Source organism: Zonotrichia leucophrys, chromosome 26 (genome assembly GCF_028769735.1).
Source record: "Zonotrichia leucophrys gambelii isolate GWCS_2022_RI chromosome 26, RI_Zleu_2.0, whole genome shotgun sequence".
NCBI lineage: Eukaryota > Metazoa > Chordata > Aves > Passeriformes > Passerellidae > Zonotrichia > Zonotrichia leucophrys.
In genome coordinates this window covers 6,048,661-6,073,996 of record NC_088195.1, presented here as the reverse complement: position 1 = coordinate 6,073,996, position 25,336 = coordinate 6,048,661, and the positions used below count along the sequence as shown (strand labels likewise).

General features: G+C 52.5%; 1 protein-coding gene across 2 annotated transcripts in view; it reads right to left on the bottom strand.

The window, feature by feature from the left end:
* LGR6 (leucine rich repeat containing G protein-coupled receptor 6) overlaps nucleotides 1–25,336 on the bottom strand; it is a 169,496-nt gene that overhangs the window by 74,746 nt on the left and 69,414 nt on the right. For both annotated transcript variants that reach the window (XM_064732855.1, XM_064732856.1), the window contains exons 3-4: nucleotides 17,542–17,613; nucleotides 5,167–5,238 (exon numbers count right to left, since the gene is read on the bottom strand). In XM_064732855.1, coding sequence (XP_064588925.1) covers nucleotides 5,167–5,238; nucleotides 17,542–17,613 — 144 coding nt within the window. The remainder of the gene's footprint in view (nucleotides 1–5,166; nucleotides 5,239–17,541; nucleotides 17,614–25,336) is intronic.

The following is a 25,336-nucleotide window of genomic DNA, read 5'->3' as shown; positions in this document are numbered from 1 at the left end:
TTCATGCTCTGATTGTGCCCCAGCTCTGATTACTCTGCACAGGGTGATCTACTTCAACCTGCTCCAACCTACTTCAACATGACAGGCTGCTACTTCAACCTGCATCAGCACCTGGGCACCTGTCTGTGGGTAAGGAGCTTTCTCAAAGCTGCCAACCCATGGGCTTCAGGTGTGCAGAGTTTCTCATGGCAGGGGTGGTGTCCCCCACTAAAGACATGCTGTGGAACCAGTGTGACCGTGTTCACAGGGGTCCCAGGATGAGGGAAGAGATGAGGATCTGACTCCCTGTTTCAGAAGTCTTGATTTATTATTTTATGATATATATGATATTAAAACTATACTAAAAGAATAGAAGAAAGGGTTTCATCACAAGGCTGGCTAAGAATAGAAAAAGAATGAATAACAAAGGCTTGTGGCTTGGACTCTCTGTCCGAGCCAGCTCACTGTGATTGGCCATTAATTAGAAATAACCCCATGAGACCAATCACAGATGCACCTGTTGCATTCCACAGCAGCAGATAAACATTGTTTACATTTTGTTTTTGAGGTTTCTCAGCTTCTCAGGAGGAAAAATCCTAAGGAAAGGATTTTCCATAAAAGATGTCTGTGACAAACCAGCACTGGCAGAACACTAATTTTAACAACTCTAGATGAGGCACACTGGCTCCCTGGGAGCTCAAGATCCTTCACTGGACAGACAGCAAACCAGAAAAAAATGGTTCAGGCAAGTTTCAGTGAGATGGGAGAGTCAGAGTGTTCCCCTTTGGATAAAAATGAGGAATATCTTTCCTTCAGCCCTCTGAGTGACAGCATTTATTGAAGTTTCCTCCCGCCTGGCCTCTGTCTCCTTGAGCAGGTACATGAAGCTGATCTCCTGCTGTCAGGGACTCCCAGATTCCCTGCAGATTTCCAGCTAGTTCCTCATCTCAGAGCCTGCAGGAGCTGCCTGCCCTGCCCAGCACTCTCAGCCAGCAATCAGAGGGACTCAGGGCAGGTCTGGATGCTCCTCCTGCCTGGGGCCAGGCTTGGACCACAGCAGTGCCACAAAGGGACCCTGCAGCTCAATTCCACGGCTTGGGTGATGTGTCCTGTCTCATCCTCTCTAAATGCCAGAAGCCAAGGCAGCTGCCACATTTGGAGACAACTGGAGTTCACTGACATAGGTTTTTGCTGCATTTCAAATCTACTTCTGTGCTGTGCAGACAGTGAGTGCCAGTCTTTCTCTGTCCCACAGTGGCTAGAGCATCCCCTTCTGTCCCATTTCTCTGGTCACCCCATCTCTTGAATTTTTGGCAAGTTTTTCTGATAGAACTTAGCTGAAAATAATTGTTCTCAGTCTCCACTTGGTTTTGCTGCTTCTGTTGTAATCATGAGAAAAGACCTGGTCATTAAGAATCTGCCTTTCGTCTGCTGGGTCAGTTTGTCCCTGAGGGATGCCCACTTTCCCTTCAAGTCCTGCCTAAATCCCAGAATGACAAACATGGGCACCAAATGTAAACACCTGAAAGAGCAAGAAAATAATCACCACACAATCCCCTTCTGTCTGCTGCTGGTTCCACCCCACTCCTGTTGGCTCCCATTTTCACTCCTTCCCAGCTGTCCTGCTTGCTTAGGATGTGTGGCCAACATGCAAACAGGGAGTTAATATTTCACCAAGTGCCACACAAGTCTGGGCTGTCATGGTGTGCCTTAAAGCCACTTCCCCTTCTGAATGGAAAAAAGGAATCTCTGAGCAGCACAAAGACACTGGGGCTCATATGGCCTGACTGGTAATTCCTGAAAACAGAGCTGTGGGTGACCTATAGGTGTTCCAGGCTGGCAAAGTTTTTGGCAATGGATACACAGGAGTCTCATAAACTTGTGGAAAATGACTCAGATATTTGAAAAAGAGGGGGAAAAAATCACTTCAATGCAATCTGCATGGAGTCTCTTGGTCTGAGGTGAGTAGCCACATTTGGAGTGGCAGTGGAAACCAAGCAGGGCATCTCAGCCCTGTATTCCCCTTCAAACACTGGGCTGTGTCACCAGACCTGGTTCTTTGGACCTCACCAGGCCAAGGGTCTCTGCAGGGCAGCTCTTGTGGGAGGAGGAGAAAGCTGCTCTGTACAGCTGCCTAAAAGGAGGTTACAGTGAGGTGGGAGTAGGACAATGAGGAAATGGCCCTAAGTTCCTCCAGGGGACATTCACATTAGGCATTGGAAATTATTTTTTCCTTGAAGGAGTGGTCAGACACTGGGATAAGCTGCCCAGGGAGGTGGTGGATCATTGTCTCTGGAGGTGTTCAGAGGTGTCTGGATGTGGCCCTCAGGGATGTGGTGTGGGGTCAGTGTGGTGGTGCTGGGCTGGTGGCGATTAGATGATCCTGAGGGTCTCCTCCAACCTTGATGGTTCTGTGATTATATCAAAGTGCAAATCATCACCTTTGTCTGCACATGCCCTCCACACTTTAAAGAAGTCAGGCTGGAGGCAGAAGAGGAGTTTGGTGTGGTGCAATGCAGGGCAGAGCTGGCTGTGCCTGTTCCCTGGAGAATAACCATCCTGTGGAGTGTCCACCCTGGAGAACAGCTCCCTCCTGTCCTCTTGTGCTCAGGGCAGGTTTCACTGCAGGCAGGTTTCAAGCCTAGTCTCCCTCAGGTTGTCTAAAGCAGCCTATTTCTTCCAAAATTTTGCTTTTACTCTTCGGTTTCTGCAGGAAGAGCACTGGATCCCAGCTGGCCCTAGCTCCTGACCCAACTTTGGAGACACCTGGGAGAACCACCCTGGCTGAGGTGGCCCTGAGATGCACTGGGAGTAGGTACCTCAGTGCTAATTCACACAAGGATCCTCCCACCCTGCCCCTTAAACAACCCCAGAGTGCTACAGCTGTCTTCTTGGGGTGGTTGGCATTTGCCCTGTGGTATTTTGGCAGGGGCTGAGGAGATGGAGCATGTGGACCTCCCAGGCCTGGCAGTAGTGAATGCCCCAGGACCGGTGGCCAGAGCTGCACTGGAGGCTGTGGCAGAACCTTCAGAAGCCAAGAGTGGCTCTGCTCTGGCGGCACTGGCTGTCACACACTGGCAGGGCACAGGAGAGACAGGCTGACGGACAAGGGGTGTTCTGGAGCAGTTCCTGGGGCTGTGACCTGCTGTTGGAACCCCCCCTGGCTGCTGAGAATTTCAGTTTCTGTGCTGACAGGCACTGACCCCCAGGAGACACTGCATTGACCTGAGGCCGTTGAGAAGCTTCCAGAATGGAATGATAGAACTGGGATTGTGGGTGTGGAGTTTGAGTAGAGGTGTGTGATATCACAGGGTAGGTAATATCATAGGGTATGGCCTCTGTAATATCACAGAGTAGCATGTAAAATCTAAAACTTAAGAGTTTAAGGGTTTGGAATATAGTAATATATATAAAGCAAGATGGAGGTTTTAGGGCACAGGCTGCTCCTTCTTCTTCACCTTCTCCATGGGTTTCGGTGGTTTTGTGTAATTGAACAGAAAAGTCTGCATTGTGGGACACAAGGGATTAGTTATTGGGTTGAAAGTGAAAATAATTCAGGTGTCATTTCTTAACTGGATAGTTTTTCCTTTAAAGACCTTGTAGTGATAGATATGGGGCCATTTTTGTAGCTTGTTAGTGAAATACTGCAGAACTCACTGCTTGTGAGACTGTAATATGGATAAGGAAAACATAAACATCTGAGTCTGAACATGAAATATCATCTTGAGCTCTTTCAATCCTGACCCTGAGAGAGGCAGAAAAGAAGCCAAGAACCAGCACACCTTCCATGCCATGCTTCCCTTGAAAGAGAAATCACTTGGAAAACAACCTGATCTCAAAATCCCTGGAGTGGGGGTCTTGACTCTGGCACTGGTGGTGATGTCAACACAATTTAATAATAACCACAACCATGTGCCAGTGATGTTTCAGCAACAAATGTTTCAAATCTCTTCTGGCACAAAGAACATTCACATCCTGCACAGCCAACACCCCCATTGCAAATTAATATTTAAATTCATATTTACAGAAACTACTACTGGGTACTGGGAGGGCCACACATGAAGAACTGTGCCCAGTGTAAGGAGGATGAGGAGGAATGAGACAGGTCCAGTGGCTGAGCCAGGGTCCCAGGGCATTGCCCCATGAGCAGAGGTGGAAGGAGCAGGGAAGGGGCTGAGAGGAGAACTGCCAAGGGCCTGCAAGCAAAGATGATGGAGCCAAGCCCTTCAGAGTGGTTCCAGGTGATCAAACAAAGAGTAATGGCCACAAATTGCCTTCCAGGAGTTTTAGGTTGGACTTGAGAAAAATTTTCTTCCCCAGGAATGGCAGCCCCAGGCTCCCAGTGAGAGGGGGATCTCTGTGCTTGGAGAGACAAAGCTGCAGCTGCCCCCTGAGTATTTGGGATAGTCCTGCTCCAAGCAGGAGACTGCCAGAAAACATTTCTGTGATAAAAGGGCTGTGTAAGACTGGGACTGAAGTTAAGGATTAAGGGATAAGGGCAGATTTGCAGTGGTTCAGCCCAACTCAAACACACTTACAAGCTTCAGCTGTGCTCCCTGCACCAAACACACCTTCCCTAAATCCACTGGCACTCCCGGGTCTGCTCTCAACTCTGCCCATACTCAGGAAACAGCAGAATTCCAAAGTGCTGTGATTTTTAGGGAACGCAGGAGCCCAGACCTGCTGTGGGTACAGGAAAAGCACAATCACAGCCCCAGCTTCTTCCCAGGGCTGAATTGTTGAAGTCTTTAAAGCAGTTCTACCCTGCCACAGTCATCCTCCATTTGGGTTAAACAGCCCAGCTTGCCCTTTGCCAGCCCAGAGTGAGCTCTGTGCTCCCTTGCAGGTCCTTTCCCCACTGTGGTCCACAGTGCAGAGGACAGAGACTCTTTGGGTGGATATTTTCCAATGTTCCTTGAAATATGCATTGGCTCTGGTGGCCTTTTCATCACAATGCACACATGGGGAGCTGTAATTTCAACATCCTCCTCCAAGACAGTGTTTCTTCCTTGAAAACTGCCCTCCCCTCCCTTCCACTCTAAGTGACAGTAATCTTTGAATAAATTGGAAAAGAAAAGGAAGAAGGAACAGAACATCCTTGACAAAGGAACTAATGACTCAAATGCTGGGAAGCCTGGGGTCCCCAAGGGACTGTGCAGCTCGCAGCATTGATTTTTAATGACTTACAGAGATTGGAGATTTGGAAGATCTCTCAGTGCCTCTGCAGGGATGCTGCTCAGCTGATTGTTCTGCAACATCCTATAATTAGAAAAAAGAAAACTTTGTTAAAAACCCAACAACAACAGCCTGACACGAAATGGAGGATGTTGCTGCTTGTTTATCAAGTTGTTCTGGGCTTTTGCTGGAAAGCTGGAAAGCATCACTTTGGCCAGCCAGGGCTCTTAAGCAAGCTTAAGGTGGCAGGCAGGTGAGCTGCAGCCCAGTGTGGCCCAGAAGGGCCAAGGGATGAGTCTGGTGTTGCACAAAGGGCCCTCTGCCCTGCAGATCTGCCTGAGTTACCCCAGACTGACACCAGTGTTCTGGGCCAGGCTGTCCCACATTTATCCTGGAGTCAGGCAGCCTTTGCCCATGTGTGTTCCCTCAGTGGTTCCCTCCAGAGGGGATGGAAACCAGCCCTGGGCAGCTTTCCTACCCCACTGAGGCACAGCAGGCACAGAGCGTGAGGAGGAGCTGCTCACAGATGTTTGCTCAGGGATCCCACAGATGGCAGCAGGAACTGGAACTGCTGTGGAAAAAACCAAACCAGAGGCTGCAGAGAGAGCAGAGAGAGCAGAGAGAGCAGAGAGAGCAGAGAGAGCAGGTGCCTGGGGCTGGTGGGCTGGACAGGGAGAACCCAGGTGGAGCCTGAGGGGTGGAAATGAGTGCAGGGCATGGAGGAGGAGAGGGGACATGGGGACACCTACACAGGGATGGGAAAGGAGGAGACAAAGGCGACAGTGCACCCAGGGGTGTGGAAGGGGCTAACAGCAAGCCTGTTAGCTAAAGGAGTGAGAAGAAGCTGATAAGCAAGAAGAAGCTGATAAAGAGCTCTCTCCAAGGCTGCAACCAAAGACACCAAGAGAAGAACTGAAGATAAGAAGAGACGAAGTATTTTTAGAAAGTTAGTTGAAGTCATTGTAACTTTTCACCAATAGTGTTTTGTTAATTTATTGTAGCCAATAGTTAAGGTAGAAGAAGCATAAACAATTAGAAAGCGTATAAAAAGTCAGCCATGTTCAATAATAAAGAGTTGCCATCTGGGACTACTTGTGGTCTCTGCTTTGTGCCGTGACTGCCTCGACAGCAACACAGGGGTGGGATGGGTGTTTTGAACACCTCTAGGGAGGGAAACAGAGTGAGAACCACACTCCAAGGGCTGCTTCAGACCTGGTCAGACACAACCCTCTCTCCCTGACCCACTGGAGCCCCACACAGCTGAGTTCACTGCTGTCATCATCTCAGCACCTTTGCAAAGGCTGTTCCTGACTCTGGACATGCCTCTGTCCTGAACTTTGTTCCTTCCAGAGCTGGGACATCACTGACACAAGCTCCCCCAGGTGACAGACACATTTCACAAGGTACCTGGTCCTGGGGAAGTGCCTAAAAAGGAAGGTTTTACATGCTGAGGTTACTCAAAAACCTCCTTAGAGTGATTGGAGATGGCAAGAAAAAGGAAATGGTGCTTGGGGTCCTATCATAATTTACTGCCAGTGTCATGGCCTCAGTGGTGAGGGGCAGCCCAAAGAACATGGACCCACTGCAGTGACTGCAGCCTTTCTGCCAATGATTCAGAGTCTGATATGGAAGGAAAATTGGAAAGAGACATCTTTTAAAAAGGAAAGCTTTAGGGCACAAAACTGTTCAACTTCTGGAAGAAAACGGGGACTTACCAGTAAATTATTTGTATGAACACAGAAGAAAGAGCAAGGAAATGAGGAACTGTCAGTAGTAGCTCGTGAAAAATGAGCTGTGCCAAAATTTCCTTTTTATACACAGTAAAAAAGCATAAGAATGGAGAAGAAAGAAGAACCAGCTACCATAACTTAAGCTTTTCTTTAGCAAAATGTTAAATTTTGACATTGAGTGCAAGGGAGAAGATGTGTTTGGCAGCAGAGAGGCCACACTTTAATAAATGGTTTCCTTCCAAATGAAGAACATGATTAAGGACTGACAGCATCTCACCTGGCATTTCTGCCAACAACTTGTACATGTGAGGAGAGAGGTTGGTGTGGAAGAGCAGGTGGGAAATGCAAAATTCCACAGGGAAACTGAGGGAAAGGGTCCTGTCCTGGATTGCCAAGCAAATTGTATTCTATTTACCATCTGTGTGGCAGTTGTATTCAGTTCAGTGGGCAGTTTTCCTTATCTCTTCCACAACTGGGCAGACACCTGCTGATAACAGCCATTGAATGTCCCTGCATGGCTGATAAGAGCTACAGCATCCCATTGCTGTAGGGAGATGTGAGCCCAGAGGGAGGAGCCAAGCATTCCTACCCGGATATAATCTGGAGATTCTGGAACACCAGCACAGCTTCTCCACTGGATTGCCCAGAGGAACAGCAGCTGCCTCTTCTTCCACTGGACCTTCAGAGGAAGAGACTGCACCTTTCTCCAGGATCCCTGCTCCAGCAGAACCAGCCCTGACACTGCAGGAGGGCTGAGCCACAATTCCAATGGGGCTGCTGCCAACAGCCTGACCCACAGGGTGTCAGGTTGGGTTCTGACTCTGTCACTGTTGTTCTAGTGTACTGCATTGTTTATTTTATCCTTTTTTTTTTCTTTTCCCTATTAAAGAACTGTTATTTCCTGCTCCCATATTTTTTGCCTGGGAACCCGTTAATCTAAAATTTATAGCAATTCAGAGGGAGGGAGTTACGTTTTCCATTTCAGGGGAGGCTCCTGCCTTCCATAGCACACTCCTGGCTTCCCAAACCGAGACAGCTCCATAGATGAACAGGGCTCAATAACTGCACAAATACAGCTGGGCACTGGCTACAGCTCTGCCTGGGCTAGTGGGAATCACAGGAGAGCCAGGGCAGGGCAGAAGTGCTCTTGGGAGAGAACAGAAGCCCTGAGGGTGACTGCAGGGAGTGTGATGAGCAGGACACCAGCTGTGATGCTTCTGCTCCTCCTGATGCTGGGCAAGCTCTGGCCAGGCCACGCTGTCCCACCTGGGCCCTGCCCTGCAGGACACGAGGCAGCAGCAGAGCAGCAGATGACAACAGGCAGAAGGATGGGGAAATGCCAAATCCTCACCTCTGGGGAGCCTGGAATAGGAACTGCAGGGCTGGCAGAAGAGTGGGATGGATGGGGCTCCTCCAGCCATGTCCCCCTCCTGCAGCTCCTGTGCTCAGCTGGGCCCTGGGCAGCACAGGGGCCCTGGGCTCACAGTGGCCACTCCAAGCCTCTGCACTCTGGCACTCACAGCTGCTGCCCCCCAGCTCCTCTGCTGTGCCCCTCACAGCTCCCTGCCCCTCTCATCCCCTCTGCCCCTGCCTGGGGGTCTCTCCCCTCCTGCTGGCCGTGCTCAGGCCAAGGGCAGGGGCAGCGAGCACCAGGAGCTGCCTCTGCTGCCCCCAGAGCCCCTTCCCACGGGGGGCACCCTGCCAGGCTGCTGGCACCCCCCTGGCACGGCTGGCACCCCACAGCACGTGGGGCTGCTGGCAATGGGCCCTGCAGCTCCATCACCACGGGCTGAGCTTCTCCTTCCGAGCTGTGCAAGGGCCCTGGGAGCCCCAGGGATGGATCCCGGGGGTTCTCTGCAGCCCCTGGGATGGAAACCTCATCCAGGTGGGCAACAGGGACCAGCACAGCCCCTGGGGCTCCTGCTCCTGCAGAAGGATTTGTTTCTGCAGCCCAGGTGTGCTGGAGAGATAAGCTCTGGGTCCTGCAGCCCAGTGAACTGGAATAATAATTAGTGTCTGTTAAAAATCAAGAAGATGCAGAGCTGGACACAGAGAGATACAGAGTGGGGCTTCAGAAAGTGCTTTCAGGGTTTTGGTGGGACAAACATTGAATCTCAGTGGCTCTCTGAAATGTGAGCCTGGTGTTTGGTGTTGGTCATTGGAAGTATCTGAAGTCAGCACTAAAGCAAAGCCCATTGTCACACTTCTGCTGGATCTTGCTGCCTGCCATTCAGTACAAGTCCCTCCTCCAACCAGTAAAACAGACTGAGAGACTTTCCAGACCACCATCAGCATGGACTGGCTCCAAAATGAAGCCATTTTGGTGCAGACAAACAATATTTAAGGAAGATGTTTCAGAGACCTCAGAAACCACTGGAGTGGTGGACAATGCTGTTTTTCACAGCAGCTAGAGAAGTTTTCAGATGCTGGGACTGGGACAAGAACCAGTGCACTTCACATTGCACATAATGAATCCAATAACTCATCATCAGAGCATGACACAGAGAAACCAAAAAGCAATTCCAAACAGAGTTTGATAATAGTCTAGGGACAGGGCCACCCTGGTGTTAAACAAGAAATTCTTCATTGGGCCTCAAGCTCAGGAAAGCTCCAGCTGTTCTTACAGGGAACTTAGGTTTTAGCAGGGGAAGACATGCTGTGTTTATCCTGTGGCTTCTCTCACAGGACAGCCCCCATCAGGCCATGCTCACTGCACTCACTCCTTACACATCACGTTAAACCAGCCTTGCATATTTCTTGTTGTTTATTTTTCATAAAAAACATACAACATGATTTTGGGAAGAGCTCAAATAATTGTACCAAAACCTGGTGGAAGATGCCAGGTGGATTATCCCACACACCTGCAGGATCGCACCTGCTCTCTGTGCCACCTTTTTCCTGGGATTAGGACTGGTTCCTGGGGCTGCTCCATACCAGGGTGCTCAACAGGAGCATGGCAAAAGGGTTCAGAGGACAGCAGGGCATCTGAAAAGCTGGGACAGGTCTGCTGGGTCCCTCCCTTCTAAGTTGTGGCGTTTTGCCCTTTGGGGTGCTGCTCTTGCATAAGAAGAGGGAAGACAATGCTGCAGCTCACTGAGGAGACCACCTGCAGCATCCAAGGATGGCCAACACATTCTGCTTCAAGAGGTCACTGCACCATTGAATGTCAGCAGCATTGAAAAGAGGGAACAATTCTCAAATCAATCATCTGTCACCTCCTGACTCATGGTCCTAAAAGCCTGGGGCAGGCTCTGTTCCCTCCCCACATTCCTGCTGCCCCCAGGGTAGGAAGCTGCTCTCCAGGGTGTGGGCAGGGAGGGTGGTGCAGGGTCTGTGCGGACCCCAGGGTGCTGGATCTCTGCTGCTGCCTGGGGCACAGACAGTCTGTGAGGCTGCACCTCAGTACACAAAATCACAGCAACCCCGAGATCCCAGATCACACTGGCCTCAGCCTCTGTCTGTCAGCGTCTGTCTGTTCCTGCCTCTCCCTCAGGTCCTGCCTTCCAACAAAATCCCTGGATTTCATTGGCTTTCCTACAGCAAGGTGTTGCTTCAGAGCAGCCTGGAGACAACCTTAGAGCTCAAATCCTTCTGGATTTGTTTCTGCAGCCAAGGTGTGCTGGAGAGATAAACCCCTGGGTCCTGCAGCCCAGTGAAGTGGAATAATAAGCATGGAGCAATCCTGGTCTAGTTGATGTGATTTCTCACTTGCTGAGTCTAATTTTTCTTAGAATTTATTCAGGGTGGTGAGGCCCTGGCACAGGGTACCCAGAGAAGCTGTGGCTGCCCCTGGATCCCTGGGAGTGTCCAAGGCCAGGTTTGGGGCTTGGAGCACCCTGGTACAGTGGAAGGGGGTGAAATGGGATGGTCCTTAAGCTTCCTTCAAATCCAAACCCTTTTGCGATTCTATGACCTTGCTGGTTGACGAGCCAACTTCTGGACAGGCTGAGGACACTGATGAACATGACAAAGACTGCTCAGAGCAGCAATGACTGAAGCCCAGTTGTGGATGGAGCACTGTCACCTTGCTTGGTACTGCTCAGGTGGTACCAGACACCAGCAGACACGGACATTCCACCTGCTGCCCACAGCAACCTGGCTGGAACCACAATAAATCTCAGCTCCTCAGAGGTGGGGTTTCATTTTCACAAGCAGGAAGATTGATTGTTGGCAGGGGCCACGCCTGAACGACCAGAAAAATGTTGGGATCGGGTCCCATCACAGCAGGATCCTTGCACAAGAGAGCTCAGCAGACACACAGCCCTCAGAGGTGCAGGCCTGTGCATGATAAAATGTCCCCATCCTGGGAGGCTGAAGTGACTCAGCCAGCACAGTCAAAGGGCTGTTATTGCTGGAGGCAACTGTGCCTGGAGCCCATGCACAGGGATTAAAGGCATTCCAACCTCTGCACGTTCCTTTTCCCTCCCAAAGGGAGCGTCTCTTGGATGGGCCACACCATTCCCTTTGTCTCAAAGCCATTTCTGCACTGCACAGCTCGGGGCTGGCCAAGAGATGGGTCTCTCTAGGGATTGCTGAAGTGTCCCAAGCCACCTCCAAACCTGCCATCCCGCGGCAACTTGATTTTTCTGTGATGTTGTTTGATGTGTGCTCACACACCAGGTGAGTCAGCACCTGTCCTGGGCCTCAGGAGGCCCTGAGGAGGCTCAGGAGGAAGAGAGGAGGGGAAAGTGAGGGGGGCACTGGGCACGGCCCATCCAGGGCATGTGGCGTGTGCTGAACAAGGCCACTCCTGTTCAACCTACCTGTATAAGGAGATGAACCATGGGCAGGGCTGGGCCAGGGTGTGCTGGGAGGGGGGTCAGGCAGTGCTGAGTGCACACCCCAGAGAGAGCTGGGCAGAGTTGGGCAGTGCAGGGCACTGCTGGGCAGTGCTGGGCAGTGATCACACCCCAGGCTGTGCTGGGCAGAGCTCAGCAGTGCAGGACAGTGCTGGACAATGCTGGGGCAGTGCTGGGCAGTGATCACACCCCAGGCTGAGCTGGGGCAGTGCAGGGCAGTGCAGTGCTCACATCCTGGGCAGTGCAGGGCAATTCTGGCCAGGGCAATGCTGGGGCAGTGCTGGGCAGTGCAGTGCTCACACCCCGGGCTGTGCAGTGCTCATACCCTGGGCAGTGCAGGGCAATGCTCACACCCCAGTACAGAGCTGGGCAGTGCTCACACTCTGGGCTGTGCAGGCAGGCTGGGCAGCCCAGGCTCTGCACACTCCCCCAGGCTGGTTGGGGCTTGCTGAGGAATTGAGTGCCAGGGTGGGCCTGCCGTGGGAGCAGAGCAGTCTGCAGCCAGGAGGATGCACTCAGGCATTTGCCCTCCATGCTTTGGGGTGAGGTTGTGGTTGCACTTGGAGTCTTTCCCCGTGGAGTTTGGTGTGGGATTCCTTCTTGGCTAGAGAGCCCTGCTGTTGGTGCAGCCTGTTCAGCAGGAGTCAGAGCAGGGGCACTCCTGGCTATGCAGGGACACCTGAGCAAGGGTGGGATGTCTGGGAAGCTGTGGCAGCACAAGTCAGCCCATGGGCAGCTGGGTTGGGACCTTCCTGCTGATGGAGCTCCAGGCAGGACACCTGCCTGGAGAAGCAACCAGGCAGCTCATGAGGAGCTCTGGAAGGATGGAGAAGTTTCCAGTTTTCCAGATACTCTCATTAAGCAGCATATTCTGCCACCCTGGAAAGGGAGAGCATGGACCAAGGAGTTGATTTTGAAAGGGAAGGAGCTTGCAGAGGGGTCAAAGCAGCCTGTGGAGTGGCTTCCAGTGATCCTGGCAATGAAGCTTGCACTGAGGAGCATCGGCCCTGTGGAGAGGAGGTGGGTGCTGCAGAGCAGCCCCAGGAGAGCTGCACTCCCAAAGTCTCTGCACAGGGCTGGACGTGCCAGGGCAGAAAACCCCTGAGCAGCAGCTCCTGCTGCTGAGCATCCCCCCTGTCAGCCTGCCCTGTCTGAGGGGGCTGAGGAGACCCTTGCCCTTGGTGGCTCCAGGCTCCATGCAGGAAGACCCCAGCCCATCCCAGCGGATCTGGGGCACGGTGTTTGGTTGGGCTCTTCCCCTGCTCCCTTCCAGATGCCCACACACCTGCTTCCCTGGGTGTACCCCTGCATGGTTTCTGCACAGGCCTATCTCCATGGACACTTTCCAGGTGGTTTTTGTGCAGTGAAGCAGCCAGAGGAGGCAGAGCCAAGAATCTGCTCCAGGTTCCAGCACCTCTGGGATTCACTCCGAGGGCAGGGAGAGACCATCTGCACAGGCGGGTTGGTGGAGGAATTCCCAGGGTGTTTCCCATCCTTTTTTAAACATAAACTGATTCTCTGGGAAGACTGGGAAAGCACCAGGCCCCTTGACAGCCCAAGAAGCATGTGAGAGTTTACTTGTGGACCTGCACATGATTGCAATTAGCCCTAGGGCTCTAGCACACTAAAATTAAACCAAGAAAATTGTTTCCATCCCCAGATATCAGCCTGCCTCCTCAGGGGACTCCCTTGCCACCAGAGGGAAGATCTTTGACCCTGCTGTGAGTCAGCTGCTGAATTGCCCAGGTTTCAGCTGGTCATGGTTGGGGCAGCCATTCTCAAATTGTCACTTGTCAAACCTCAGCCAGCCTGGGACACAGCACCCATGTCTGTAAACACAACATCCCCAATATCCCTGCTGCCATCTACTCCAAAACCTGCTATTCCTCATGTTCACAAATGGAGATGATGGATTTCCTGACTCATTGCAGCAGCAGCTGCAGTGAGAGCCCATGGCAGCACAACATTGCACTGCAGACAGGCCAGGAGAACCATCAGAGACTTTGGAAAGTGAAATGCTCCCAGTGATGTGGGCTCTGGTAGTGCCCCTGTTTTGAGGGAGCAGGAACTTTGTTAAATAAGAGGTTCATGGGTGGAGCAGTCACTGTGAGCATCCACCCTCCTCCCCCTGTCCTTGAAGGTCTGTGCCCATCCTCAGTCCCCTCTCCTCCAGGTTAAGTGACCTCATGTCACAGACATCTTTTATGAAAAATCCTTTCCTTAGGATTTTTCCTCCTGAGAAGCTGAAAGGCCTCAGGAACAAAACGTAAGCAATGGTTATCTGCTGCAGTGGAATGCAACAGGTGCATCTGTGATTGGTCTCATGTGGTTGTTTCTAATTAATGGCCAATCACAGTCAGCTGGCTCAGACTCTCTGTCCAAGACACAAGCCTTTGTTATCATTCTATATTTTTCTATTCTTAGGAAGAGATGGGGATCAGCCCTGGTTTGTCATGTACACATTGTGGGGTGCCAAGGGGTCTGCCAAAACAAGGAAGAGAGAATGAAATCTGCCTGTATATTCTCTTTCTATTCTTCTTTCTATTCATCCTTCTGATGAAATCCTTTCTTCTATTCTTTTAGTATAGTTTTAATATAATTTATATAATAAAATAATAAATCAGCCTTCTGAAGCATGAAGTCAGATCCTTGTCTCTTCCCTCATCCTCAGACCCCTGTGAACACTGTCACAAACTCATCTGATTCATTATTCACCACCAGACCCCCAATCCTTCTCACTGGGCTGCAGGACCCAGAGTTTATCTCCCAGCATGCCTGGGCTGCAGAAACAAATCCTTCTGCAGGAGCAGGAGCCCCAGGGACTGTGCTGGTCCCTGTTGCCCACCTGGATGAGGTTTCCATCCCAGGGGCTGCAGAGAACCCCCGGAATCCATCCCTGGGGCTCCCAGGGCCCTTGCACAGCTCGGAAGGAGAAGCTCAGCCCGTGGTGATGGAGCTGCAGGGCCCATTGCCAGCAGCCCCACGTGCTGTGGGGTGCCAGCCGTGCCAGGGGGGTGCCAGCAGCCTGGCAGGGTGCCCCCCGTGGGAAGGGGCTCTGGGGGCAGCAGAGGCAGCTCCTGGTGCTCGCTGCCCCTGCCCTTGGCCTGAGCACGGCCAGCAGGAGGGGAGAGACCCCCAGGCAGGGGCAGAGGGGATGAGAGGGGCAGGGAGCTGTGAGGGGCACAGCAGAGGAGCTGGGGGGCAGCAGTTGTGAGTGCCAGAGTGCAGAGGCTTGGAGTGGCCACTGTGAGCCCAGGGCCCCTGTGCTGCCCAGGGCCCAGCTGAGCACAGGAGCTGCAGGAGGGGGACATGGCTGGAGGAGCCCCATCCATCCCACTCTTCTGCCAGCCCTGCAGTTCCTATTCCAGGCTCCCCAGAGGTGAGGATTTGGCATTTCCCCATCCTTCTGCCTGTTGTCATCTGCTGCTCTGCTGCTGCCTTGTGTCCTGCAGGGCAGGGCCCAGGTTGGACAGCGTGGCCTGGCCAGAGCTTGCCCAGCATCAGGAGGAGCAACAGCATCACAGCTGGTGTCTCAGGGCAGGGGGTCCCAGCCCAGCAGCCCTTTGCTGGCCAACACCCCCAGGGAGGTTCAGTGTGAAGCCTGAAGGGTGATTTGCCCTCTCTGAGTCCTCTTCTCCCTTGATTTTCAGCAGAGCAAGAATGGTTAAGTATAAACTCAATGCTTTGCCTCTGCCTAGAGTGAGGAGACAGGACTTTCCTCCATGCTCCTGTCTTTAATACCTGACACCTCAACATCTCTCTGATGTTTCCTGTCTCATGGGGTCTTCAGATCCCCATCTCCAGATACCCTCTGAAGAGGGGAATATCTGTGTGGTTTTGGTGGAGATTTCCAGATGAAATGCCCTGATCCCTCACTCCTCAAGCTTCCCAATGCAACATTTCCAGATGAAATGCCCTGATCCCTTACTCCTACTGGCTCTGGGTCCCTGGTGAGCCTGTCCCTGCTGCCTGTGGCCCTGTCCTAGGGCAGAGCTCACCCTCCCCTCTCCACAGAGGCTCTGAAGGGAGGCACTGCTCCAGGAAAGCTGCATTTGCCCTCACCCAGGCCTGACACAAACAGAATTGATCAAAAGCACCTTGAAAAGCTCCCGTCCCCAGAGCAGAAGGCTCCTCTTGTTGAAATTGGGTGGGAGAGCTGCGGTTTTTCCTCAGTTCCTTTGATTTGTTGCCTAATGCAGGGGATGGATAAATCTCTAAGCCCTGAGATTTAGGGCAGGATTCATACTTTACATCTTCAGAAGACGTAGTAAACAGCCTTATACTCTCTAATCCTGGGAGCAGGTTTGTACCTGCTCTCCCTGCATAAACTGGACCAGCTACAACAATTTCACATTGTGGCTGAGTTCAAAACATCCCCTTGGGGATGAAATGTTTATTGCAGAAGATTTTTAAGATGGTTCCTCAGGGAGAAAGGGACTCCCACCTCAACATCCTGCACAGCCCCTGGGGGCTGTCACAGGGACACAAGAACAGAGAGACTCCATGAGGAGTGGGACACCTTGGGAAGGTGTGAGTGTAGGTGTCACAGCAGAGACAGCTCAGCTGAGTGGGGATTCCAAAGTTTCCAGACGGGATTTGTCTCTCAGAGCTTCCCCACAGGGCAGCAGGGGTGGGTGCTGCCTGCAGTGACATTTATTGAGCAGGATTTGCCTGCTCAATGATCTTTATTGAGCACGGTTAGCCTGCAGTGGCCTTTATTGAGCAGGGTTAGCCTGCAGTGACATTTATTGAGCAGGTTTAGCCTGCAATGACATTTATGGAGCAGGGTTAGCAGATCCCTGATGGCTGCAGAGCTCCAGGGTCCAGCTGCCTCCATGGGATCCCTCAGGTCACACTGCCCAAGGATCCCAACCTTTCCCAGGTCACTCCAGAGCCCTGCAGAGCCCTCCTGGGCTGTGAAGGGCTTTGTGGTGAGGGCAGCTTTCCCAGCTTACCCTTTCCCAGGTACCTGGAGCTTGGAGTTGCTCCAAGCCAGCCCCAACACAGCAGCAGAGCAGATGGGGCCAGTTTGGGGTCTGGGCTCCACATCTGGGGGACACCACTTGAGGGAGATTTGGGGAGTTTTATGCAAAATGTGAACCTCTGCAGATTCTCCCAGGGCACACTGTGGGCACACCGTGCCCTGGGGGGACCTGCTCAGTCTGTGAGGTGGGACACAGCTCCCCATTGGGGTGGGACACAACTCCCCATTGGGGTGGGACACAGATCCCATTGTTGGGGGACACAGCTCCCCATTGGGGTGGGACACAGCTCCTCATTGGGGGGACACAGCTCCTCATTGGGGTGGGACACAGCTCCTCGTTGTGGGGGACACAGCTCCCCATTGGGGTGGGAAATATCTCCCCATTGGGTGGGACACAGCTCCCCAGTATGGGGGGACACAGCTCCCCATTGGTGGGACACAGTTCCTCATTGAGGGGGACACAGCTCCCATTGGGGTGGCACACAGGTTCCATTGTGGGGGACACAGCTCCCCATTGGTGGGACACAGCTCCCCATTGGGGTCAAACACAGCTCCTCATTGAGGGGGACAGAGCTCCTCATTGGGGTGGGACACAGCTCCTCATTGGGGTGGGAAATATCTCCCCATTGGGTGGGACACAGCTCCCCTTTGTGGGGGAACACAGCTCCCCATTGGGGTGGCACACAGCTCTGCAGTGGGGTGGGACACAGCTCCCCAGTCACCAAGGGCAGGTCTGCCAGGGTGGGTTTAACACCTGACCCCACAACTTGAAGCTTTGCATCCCCTCGGGATGGCTGCAGGTCCCTGCTCATGGCCAGGGGCTGGGGAGAGGCAGGGACAGGGATTGCCCTGCAGAGAGGAACAAGTTACTTACAGGATCTTCAGGCTGTAGAGGCCAGAGAAAGCTTCCCCTGGGATCCTGGAGATCTGGTTTCCAGAGAGGCGCCTGCAGTGGAAAGAAGAGGTGTCAAGATTCCTGTGATGACATTCCCTGTGTGCAGAGGCTTCACAACCCCTCCATGCTGCACTATCCCCTCCAGGGGAGGCTTCAGCACCTGCAAGCTGGGCCACAACCCTGAGCTGGGCATCATCCCCTGAAAATCCCAGCATCATCCCCTGGCCCAGCCTGAGGAACAGCAAAAAAAATCCCAGCACATCCCCTGGCCCAGCCCGAGGAGCAGCACAGAAAATCCCAGCTCCTGCCAGACCTGAATCCAGCATTTTCAGCATCCAGAGACAGCCCATGGCTCAAAGCCATTTCCTGGATAGACACAGGTCCCCAGCACAGAAATACAGCACAGGCAGTGAGCAGCCCACAGACCCTGCTCCATGCCAGCCTTGGCAGAGAGACTGGAGCAGGGCAGAGCTGTTTCTGCTCATGGCAGGACTGTCCCTAAATCCTGGCTGGTGAATGAGGGCCAAAGGATGGGAGAGGAAGCAAAGAGCAGCACCAAAATGGGAAATGAGACATATCTGGGACATAGCGCAAAGAGCAGGGGAGAACATTCAGAATTTCCTGAAAGAATTTATTGAAGAAAACCTGTGGGATTTGCCATTGTACAGCTTCACCTGATCTTAGAACTCAAAATTGAACAAGGCCCAGAGAAGGCTGGGGAATTAAAAGGTATTTGCATTTTTCATTGACATTAGAAACTGGATCACTGTTACCATTAGGACTATGGTGGGGGCATGTGGTTGAGCCAGGACTGAAGTCCAGGACTTCTGAATCTAGGCTGGACCTAGAGAAGAGGTGACTTTTCTCTTTTTTCTCCTGTTCTGAGGACAAACATGGATGAAGTCCCAGCCCCCATCAGCCAGAAATCATAAAGAAAGGTTCAACAACCTGATTAAGACCCTAAATTGCCACTAAAATTGGGCAAGAATCTTGTCTGCTTGACTTGGAGTGGAATATTGCATCTCCAAAACAGAGACAGTGAACATCATTTGTGACCAGGCTCATCTGCATTCTCACAGAAAGTCCAAACCAGGCCCAAGAGGTTGGGCACAAACAATCCAAGACTTCTGGCACAGACATGGCAAAGGTATTCATTAAAGTTTTTTTCTTTTTAGGCATTTTTTAGGGGAAGGAGGCAGGTGTGGAGGCTGAGCAGTGCAATCCTGGCTGGAAGCAGAGTGCAGGGCAACTCTTGGGATCTCTGCTGCTCTCAGTGACCCTGAGATGTGTTAAAGTCTCTTTTCCCAGCCTGGTGCTCGAAGAAGGAGTCAGAGCTCTTCAGTTCTCGGTCTCAAGGTGGCTTATTGTTCCTCATCTATAAAATTCTTTCTCCTGTCCAGCTGAGGTCCATCCAGCAGGACAGTTCCAGGCACTCTGCCTGTCCCCAAGGCAGTGTTATGTCTTTATACTAAAAACTACATGTACAATATTTACAATTACTTCCCAATACCTATCACCTATGTTAGACAGTGAGCTTCTACTCTAAACCAATCTAAAAGTGCCACCATCACAGCAGAAGATGGAGGCCAAGAAGAAGAAGGAGAAAGGCTGGACATGCCCAGATTCCTCCATATTGCCCTTTGAACCCCCATTCTAAAAACCCCAAAAATCTATTTTTCACCCTGTGATAAATTCACTATTACTCAACTTAAACTTTCGTGGCTTGTAATTCTTCATGTAAAGGTTGGTAATTGTTTTTTCCAAGGGCTAAATCAAAGGCACAGGGGTCTGGGGCTCTGTGCCAGGGTCCCTGAGCCCCCTGGGCAGGGGCTGGAGCCCTCCTGGGCAGCCAGAGGGATTTCCTGGGTTCTGACAGGGATCCAGGGCTCTGCAGAGGTCACTGAGGGGACCAAGGTGTTGTGGGCAGCCAGGCTCACCTGTGGCAGAGCCCGTGTGTGGGTGCCTGAGCTCTCCCTCCCCTCGGGAATCTGCAGAAAATCTCTCCCATAATGAGGCCTCTGACAGCACAAACAGCACAGGGTCGTCTCTTTAATGTGTGCGAGCAGGTTGGAACCTGCCTCCTGCAGCACATGATCCGCCTGGCAGGCTGGGCTATTTGTCACTTAGGGGCTGTGATTTGGGGTAATTGCTGCTTTTGATTGCTGATTTCCACATGGGAGGGAGGGAGTGCTGTCCGGGAGGCTGCAGTGCTTGCCTGGAGGGGGGGGGGTGTTCCTGCACGGCATCCTCAGCCTGCTCCTGCATCCTCCTCCTCCCTGGCTGTCTGTCTGTCCTCACCTCCCCGCAGCTCCGGGCTGCTCACACCTATTCCAGGCTCACTGTGCCTCTCTGCTCACTTCCCTGGGTGTGTTTGAGTGTTTGCCAGGTTCCTGAATGGATCTGGGACCTCCAGGATCAGCAGCCTGCTCCTGCATCCTGCATCCTCCTCTCCTCCCTGCCTGCCTGTCCTCACCTCCCCGCAGCTCTGGGCTGCTCGCACCTACTCCAGGCCCCTCACACCTATTCCAGGCCCAAAGTGCCTCTTCTGGCAACTCCGTGCCTCTCTGCTCACTTTTCTGGGTGTGTTTGAGTGTTTGCCAGGTCTCTGAATGGATCTGGAACCTCCAGGATTAGCAGCCTGCTCCTGCATCCTCCTCCTCCCTGGCTGTCTGTCTGTCCTCACCTTCCTGCAGCTCCAGGCTGCTCACACCTATTCCAGGCTCAAAGTGCCTCCCTGCTCACTTCCCTGGATGTGTTTGAGTGTTTGCCAGGTCCCTGAATGAATCTTGGACCTCCAGGATCAGCAGCCTGTTCCTGCATCCTCCTCCTCCCTGGCTGTCTGTCTGTCCTCGCCTCCCCACAGCTCCGGGCCCCTCACACCTACTCCAGGCCCAAAGTGCCTCTTCTGGCAGCTCTGTGCCTCCCTGCTCACTTTTCTGGGTGTGTTTGAGTGTTTGCCAGGTCCCTGAATGAATCTGGGACCTCCAGGATTAGCAGGAGAGGAATGTGGAGCTGAAATGGAGCCCCAGCTGGGGCTGCTGGCCTCAGGGTGTCCTGGGAAGCCCCAGATGCTGATGGGACACTGCAGAGCCAGCTGGTGTCACCTCAGCACTGTGGGCAACACAGAACATAAGGGGGAAACAACTCTGTGTTGTTTTGAAGCAGATGCCCAGCTTTCACTGGGTGAAATGAGAGGATTCACAGGTGAATTTAGAGGCCCAAAGCACCCCCAGCCCCAGATAAGGCCCCATGCCTCACTGCTGCTGCAGATGTTTCTGTCCTTGGCCATGTTGCACCAGGCTGTGCCTTGTCCCTGGCTCACCTCTGGTCTCTGGCTCTTCTCTCCATGCCTTTTCCTCCTCCCTGCCCCTGAGGCAGCCCAGCTCCTCTCCCCAGGCTCAGGGTCCATGCCAGGCCAGGAGCAGGCCCAAAGGGAGGCACCAACCACAAGCACCTCTCTGAACTCTCCTCCCAATGCCATTGACAGCGTCACTGGGGTCCAGCATGGGCTCTGCCCACTTCTGTGCAGGGGCTGGGAGGTGGGACATGTCTGTGGTTGTGCACACAGGCTGAGTTTTCCCTTTCCTAGAGGGCTGCATGGCTGGCTGTGCACACAGGGTGTGGAGGTGTGGGGTTTGGGGGTTTGCTGGACCTCCAGGACAGGTGCTGATGCTGCTGGGGGTGTTCCCGGTGTTCCAGGCAGAGGAGCATGGCTGTGCCACCTCTCTGAGAGCAGACCAGGAATGGGTGAGCCTTTTGGGGTGTCCTGTCAAGGGTGAGCACTGGAAACATGTCATGGAAACACAGAACAGTTTAAGTAGGAAGGGACCTTAAAGCTCATCTCATTCCACTCCTCGCCATGGGCAGGGACACCTTCCACTATCGCAGGCTGCTCCAAGCCCTGTCCAACCTGGCCTTGGACACCTGCAGGGATTGAGCAGCCACAGCTGCTCTGGGCACCCTGTGCCAGGGCCTGCCCACCCTCACAGCCAAGAATTCCTTCCCATTATCCCACCCACCCCTGCCCTCTGGCAGTGGGAAGCCATTCCCTGTGTCCTGTCCCTCCATCCCTTGTCCCCAGTCCCTCTCCAGCTCTCCTGGATCCCCTTTAGGCCCTGGCAGGGGCTCTGAGCTTTCCCTGGAGCTTCTCCTCTCCAGGTGAGCACCCCCAGCTCTGCCAGCCTGGCTCCAGAGCAGAGGGGCTCCAGTTCTTGGAGCCTCTTCCTGACCATCCTTTGCTTCCATGCCATTAACTCCTGTACCAGTTCATGTCAGAGACCCAAGACATAAAAATCTTCCTGTGTCTGACCCTTCCTCTGTCCATGGTCACTTGGCACTCTTCCAGGTTCATGGTTCCCTCTGTCCCTCTCACTCAAACTCTCCAGAAATCCCCCTGCTTGGCAGACAGGCACCCATTGAATATATCTGCAGAATTCAGATCCCACAGGAAACGCAGTGAAATGGTTCTTTCCTTTCCATTTAAAATGGAACAATAACATTTGAAGTGATGCTGCCAGTGTGACATCCCCTGAGACAGCTCCTAATTCACTCCTTCTGTGGAGGAGCTTGGGTGAATAACCCCACCAAGGAGGACAGAAAGGCACTGCCTTTGCCCTAAGCACAGGGAAGAGGAGCTATTCTTGCAGGGCTGAAATTCTGGTCCACATGGGCTCAGCTCTAGGCCTGCTCAGGGCTCTTTTTAAGACAGACTTAATTCAGTGCTATGTCCTGTTCTCCTGAAGTTTACACTGTGACATGGGGTTGGGAGAAAGAGAAAGCTCTGCATTTAAAAAGTGGCTGATAGAAGGAGGAGAGAAGGGGCAGGTAGAAGGGGAGGGTGACAGCTGGATGTGGCTGGCTTACTTCAGAAAGCTCATGGTGGATTTTAGATCCTGCCCCCCCCCCGCCTCCCCTTCCACCACTCCCATGATTTCTGGGAACATTCCTCCAGGCTTTGATCTGCATTCCCAATACACTCCAAGTTGGAACAAACTCATGGTTTACCACTGTATGGTTGCTGCTGTTCAGTTACCACAGGCTCAACCCTCCTGTATCTTGAGCTTCTTGGTCATGCTACAACTTCCATGGCATGCCCGAAGGCTGTGCTGGGCAAGATGGCTCATGTCAGGTGCTCAGGCAGCTCAGGGATGCTCTTATCACTCACATTAGGAGGCAGGAACGTTGCCCATTGGCAGGACAGGACAAACATGTGTGTCCATATCCCAGTAAAATTCTCCCCTTGCCAAAGTTTCATTGAGCGTGTCGGCCGCCCCTTTGATCTCCTGCTCAGGGTGGTTTCTCAAGCACTCACCTCTCAAGGCACTGTGCCCAGACACTCCATGCTCCTGCCTAAACTGTGTCATCCTGCCAAGCCTGGGCCTTCCCCTGAGCACACAGGGGACCACAGGCCCCGTGTCATGCCTGGGTTTGTTCTTGTGCTGGTGCAAAGCAGGAATGAAGCCAATTAAGTCAACAAGTGAAAACATGGTGCATTTGAGGAAAGGGCCAGGCCTGGACTCTTCCTTCTCACACAGGAATCTGCAGCTGGTCCTAGTGTGGTATCTCCTGAGGATGCCTCTAATGTGGTCTGTGCTGTCTCACTCCATCCCTGAGGAGAAGACTGTGCCTGTTTGTAGCCCTGCTCGCTGTGCCCCCTCAGTGCCTGTTCCAACTCGATAGATTGATCGCATTTGTTCTTTTGTTTATGGTCCTCAAGCCAGTTTTCAACCCACATGAATGCTCATATGCAAGCCAGTTTGCATTCATCTGCCAAGTAATATTAGTAAGACACAGCTCCTTAATGAACAGGACACTGAAAACCTTCACTCCATCTCTTTATATTATAAACTGCAAAGATTTTCTGTTTGTTCCGTCCAAACCTTCAGAGCAGTTTTCACTTTTAACTCTACTTTTGGTGCCCCACTTAGGGTACCCCAGAACATAATTAGTCATATGGAAAGCAGTTTTCAGGGAAACTAGGGCCAGCTACCCCAACTAGCAAGGATTTTTCAGTTGGTGATCACTCTCTCTGGTCTGAATGGAGTAGAAATAGAATGGAAATCTCTAAATTTCCAAAACATTTTGAATTCATTTGGGCAGCTGCAATATCTTGGCCTCATTGGTCAATGTTCATGATAGACAACCCCTTAGAAGCCCTTCTCTCCTGCACCTTGGCCATTGCTAAGGACAGTCCTCACCCCATGCACAGGGATGATCTTTGGAAGGCTTCATCAGAGGAATTATCTCTCTCTGTGCTTTTGCTCACCCACTGAACTGATGGAGCAGCACCATCCTCTGCCAAGGACTGGTGCCAGAAAGTCCTGGATCAACCAGAGCTGGTCTCCTTTTTGCCAACGAGTTGTGCTCTGGTGCCTTCTCTACACAGGAGCTGTGCAGAGTCCTGGGGGAACCACAGAGGCCAAGAATTCAGAGCTGCAGCTCTTTGGCTATGGCCACCGGGAAATGGAGGGCTGTGCCAGGCAAGGTGACTTCCAAGGGAGCTGTGATTCTGCTGTGGATTCTGCCTCCAAATCTCAGCATGACAAAACAAATTCATGGCCCTACAAACATTTGTGTCTCCATAAGACCTGTCCAGCCTGATGTGTCATGAAACCCCACCAAAGCTGCTGTCTCAGGAGTCCCCCTTCAGACACTGCACTGCTGCAGAAGCAGCTGCTCAGCCCAGTGCCAGCACATGTGAGCATTGCCCAGGAATGCCAGCCCTGCTGCACGGAGGAGCTGTCAATCCCACAGGAGCCATGCAGGACTGCATTGCTGCCTCCTCCAGGAGTGACACTGCCTTGGAGTGAGAGCCTGTGCTGAACAGCCCCCCAGAGTGGATGTTCCAGATGCCTGGAGGCTGATGGGGGGCTGGGGGTGCTCTAACAGCAGGCAAGGGCAGCCAAGGGCAGCCCTGGTGCCCCATAAGCTGTGATGGCTCCATTGGACCACATGGGAAGGGGAGTGAGAGGGGGCTTCCCTCATAGGTACAAGGCAGGAGAAGAGGGCTGCTGCATTCCCATGCCTGCATGTCCTAGGGTGATGTTATGATGCTTGTCCTGTGTTCTGTTTATGCTGGATATCATGTTCTGTGTCTTCAAGACTGGCTCTGTAGAGCGAATGTTTTGTTTTGGTTTTGTTATCAGCCGCTCCCCCATGGCTGGCGGGACACAGAGACAGGGCAGTACATGGTGCTGCTTTTGCTTTTTGCTTGGCTTTTTGCTTTGTTCTTGCTTTTTGCTTCTGCTCATTAGTTAGTTTAGCTAAGCAGCCCAAATTTTCCCTTGACTGTTTCTCCTTTCCCTTTTTTTGGACCTACTCGAGCCTGCTCCGGACTGGGACCTGGGAAACACCGAGAGTTTGCACCTTGTGGCCTAGCGTGGCCTGCTCTGGGCAGCAACCATTCCCAATGCTGGAAGGACTGATAACAGAGAGGCCACCCCCAAGAGCGACATTCTGAAGTTGTCATCTTTTTCAGAGCAGTAAAAGAGTGTTGTCACCTGGTATTGTTCATTCTGTGTGCTGGGGGGTGCTTTGCCTGTTAAATAAACTGATTCTTTCCACTTCTCTCCAAGGAATCCTTCCTGACCCAGCTGTGGGGAAGGGCCCTGTGGGTTTGCTTTCTGGAGGGGCCCCCCTTTTGGATCTTTTCTCCCAAATTTACCCTAAACCAGGACACTACATTTTATTTCATTTTGCTTTTGTGCCATTTTTTGTTCCCCAGGCTGGCAGAGCAGGCAGCAGTGGGTGCTGAGCGCGGTGCTGAGCCTGCTCC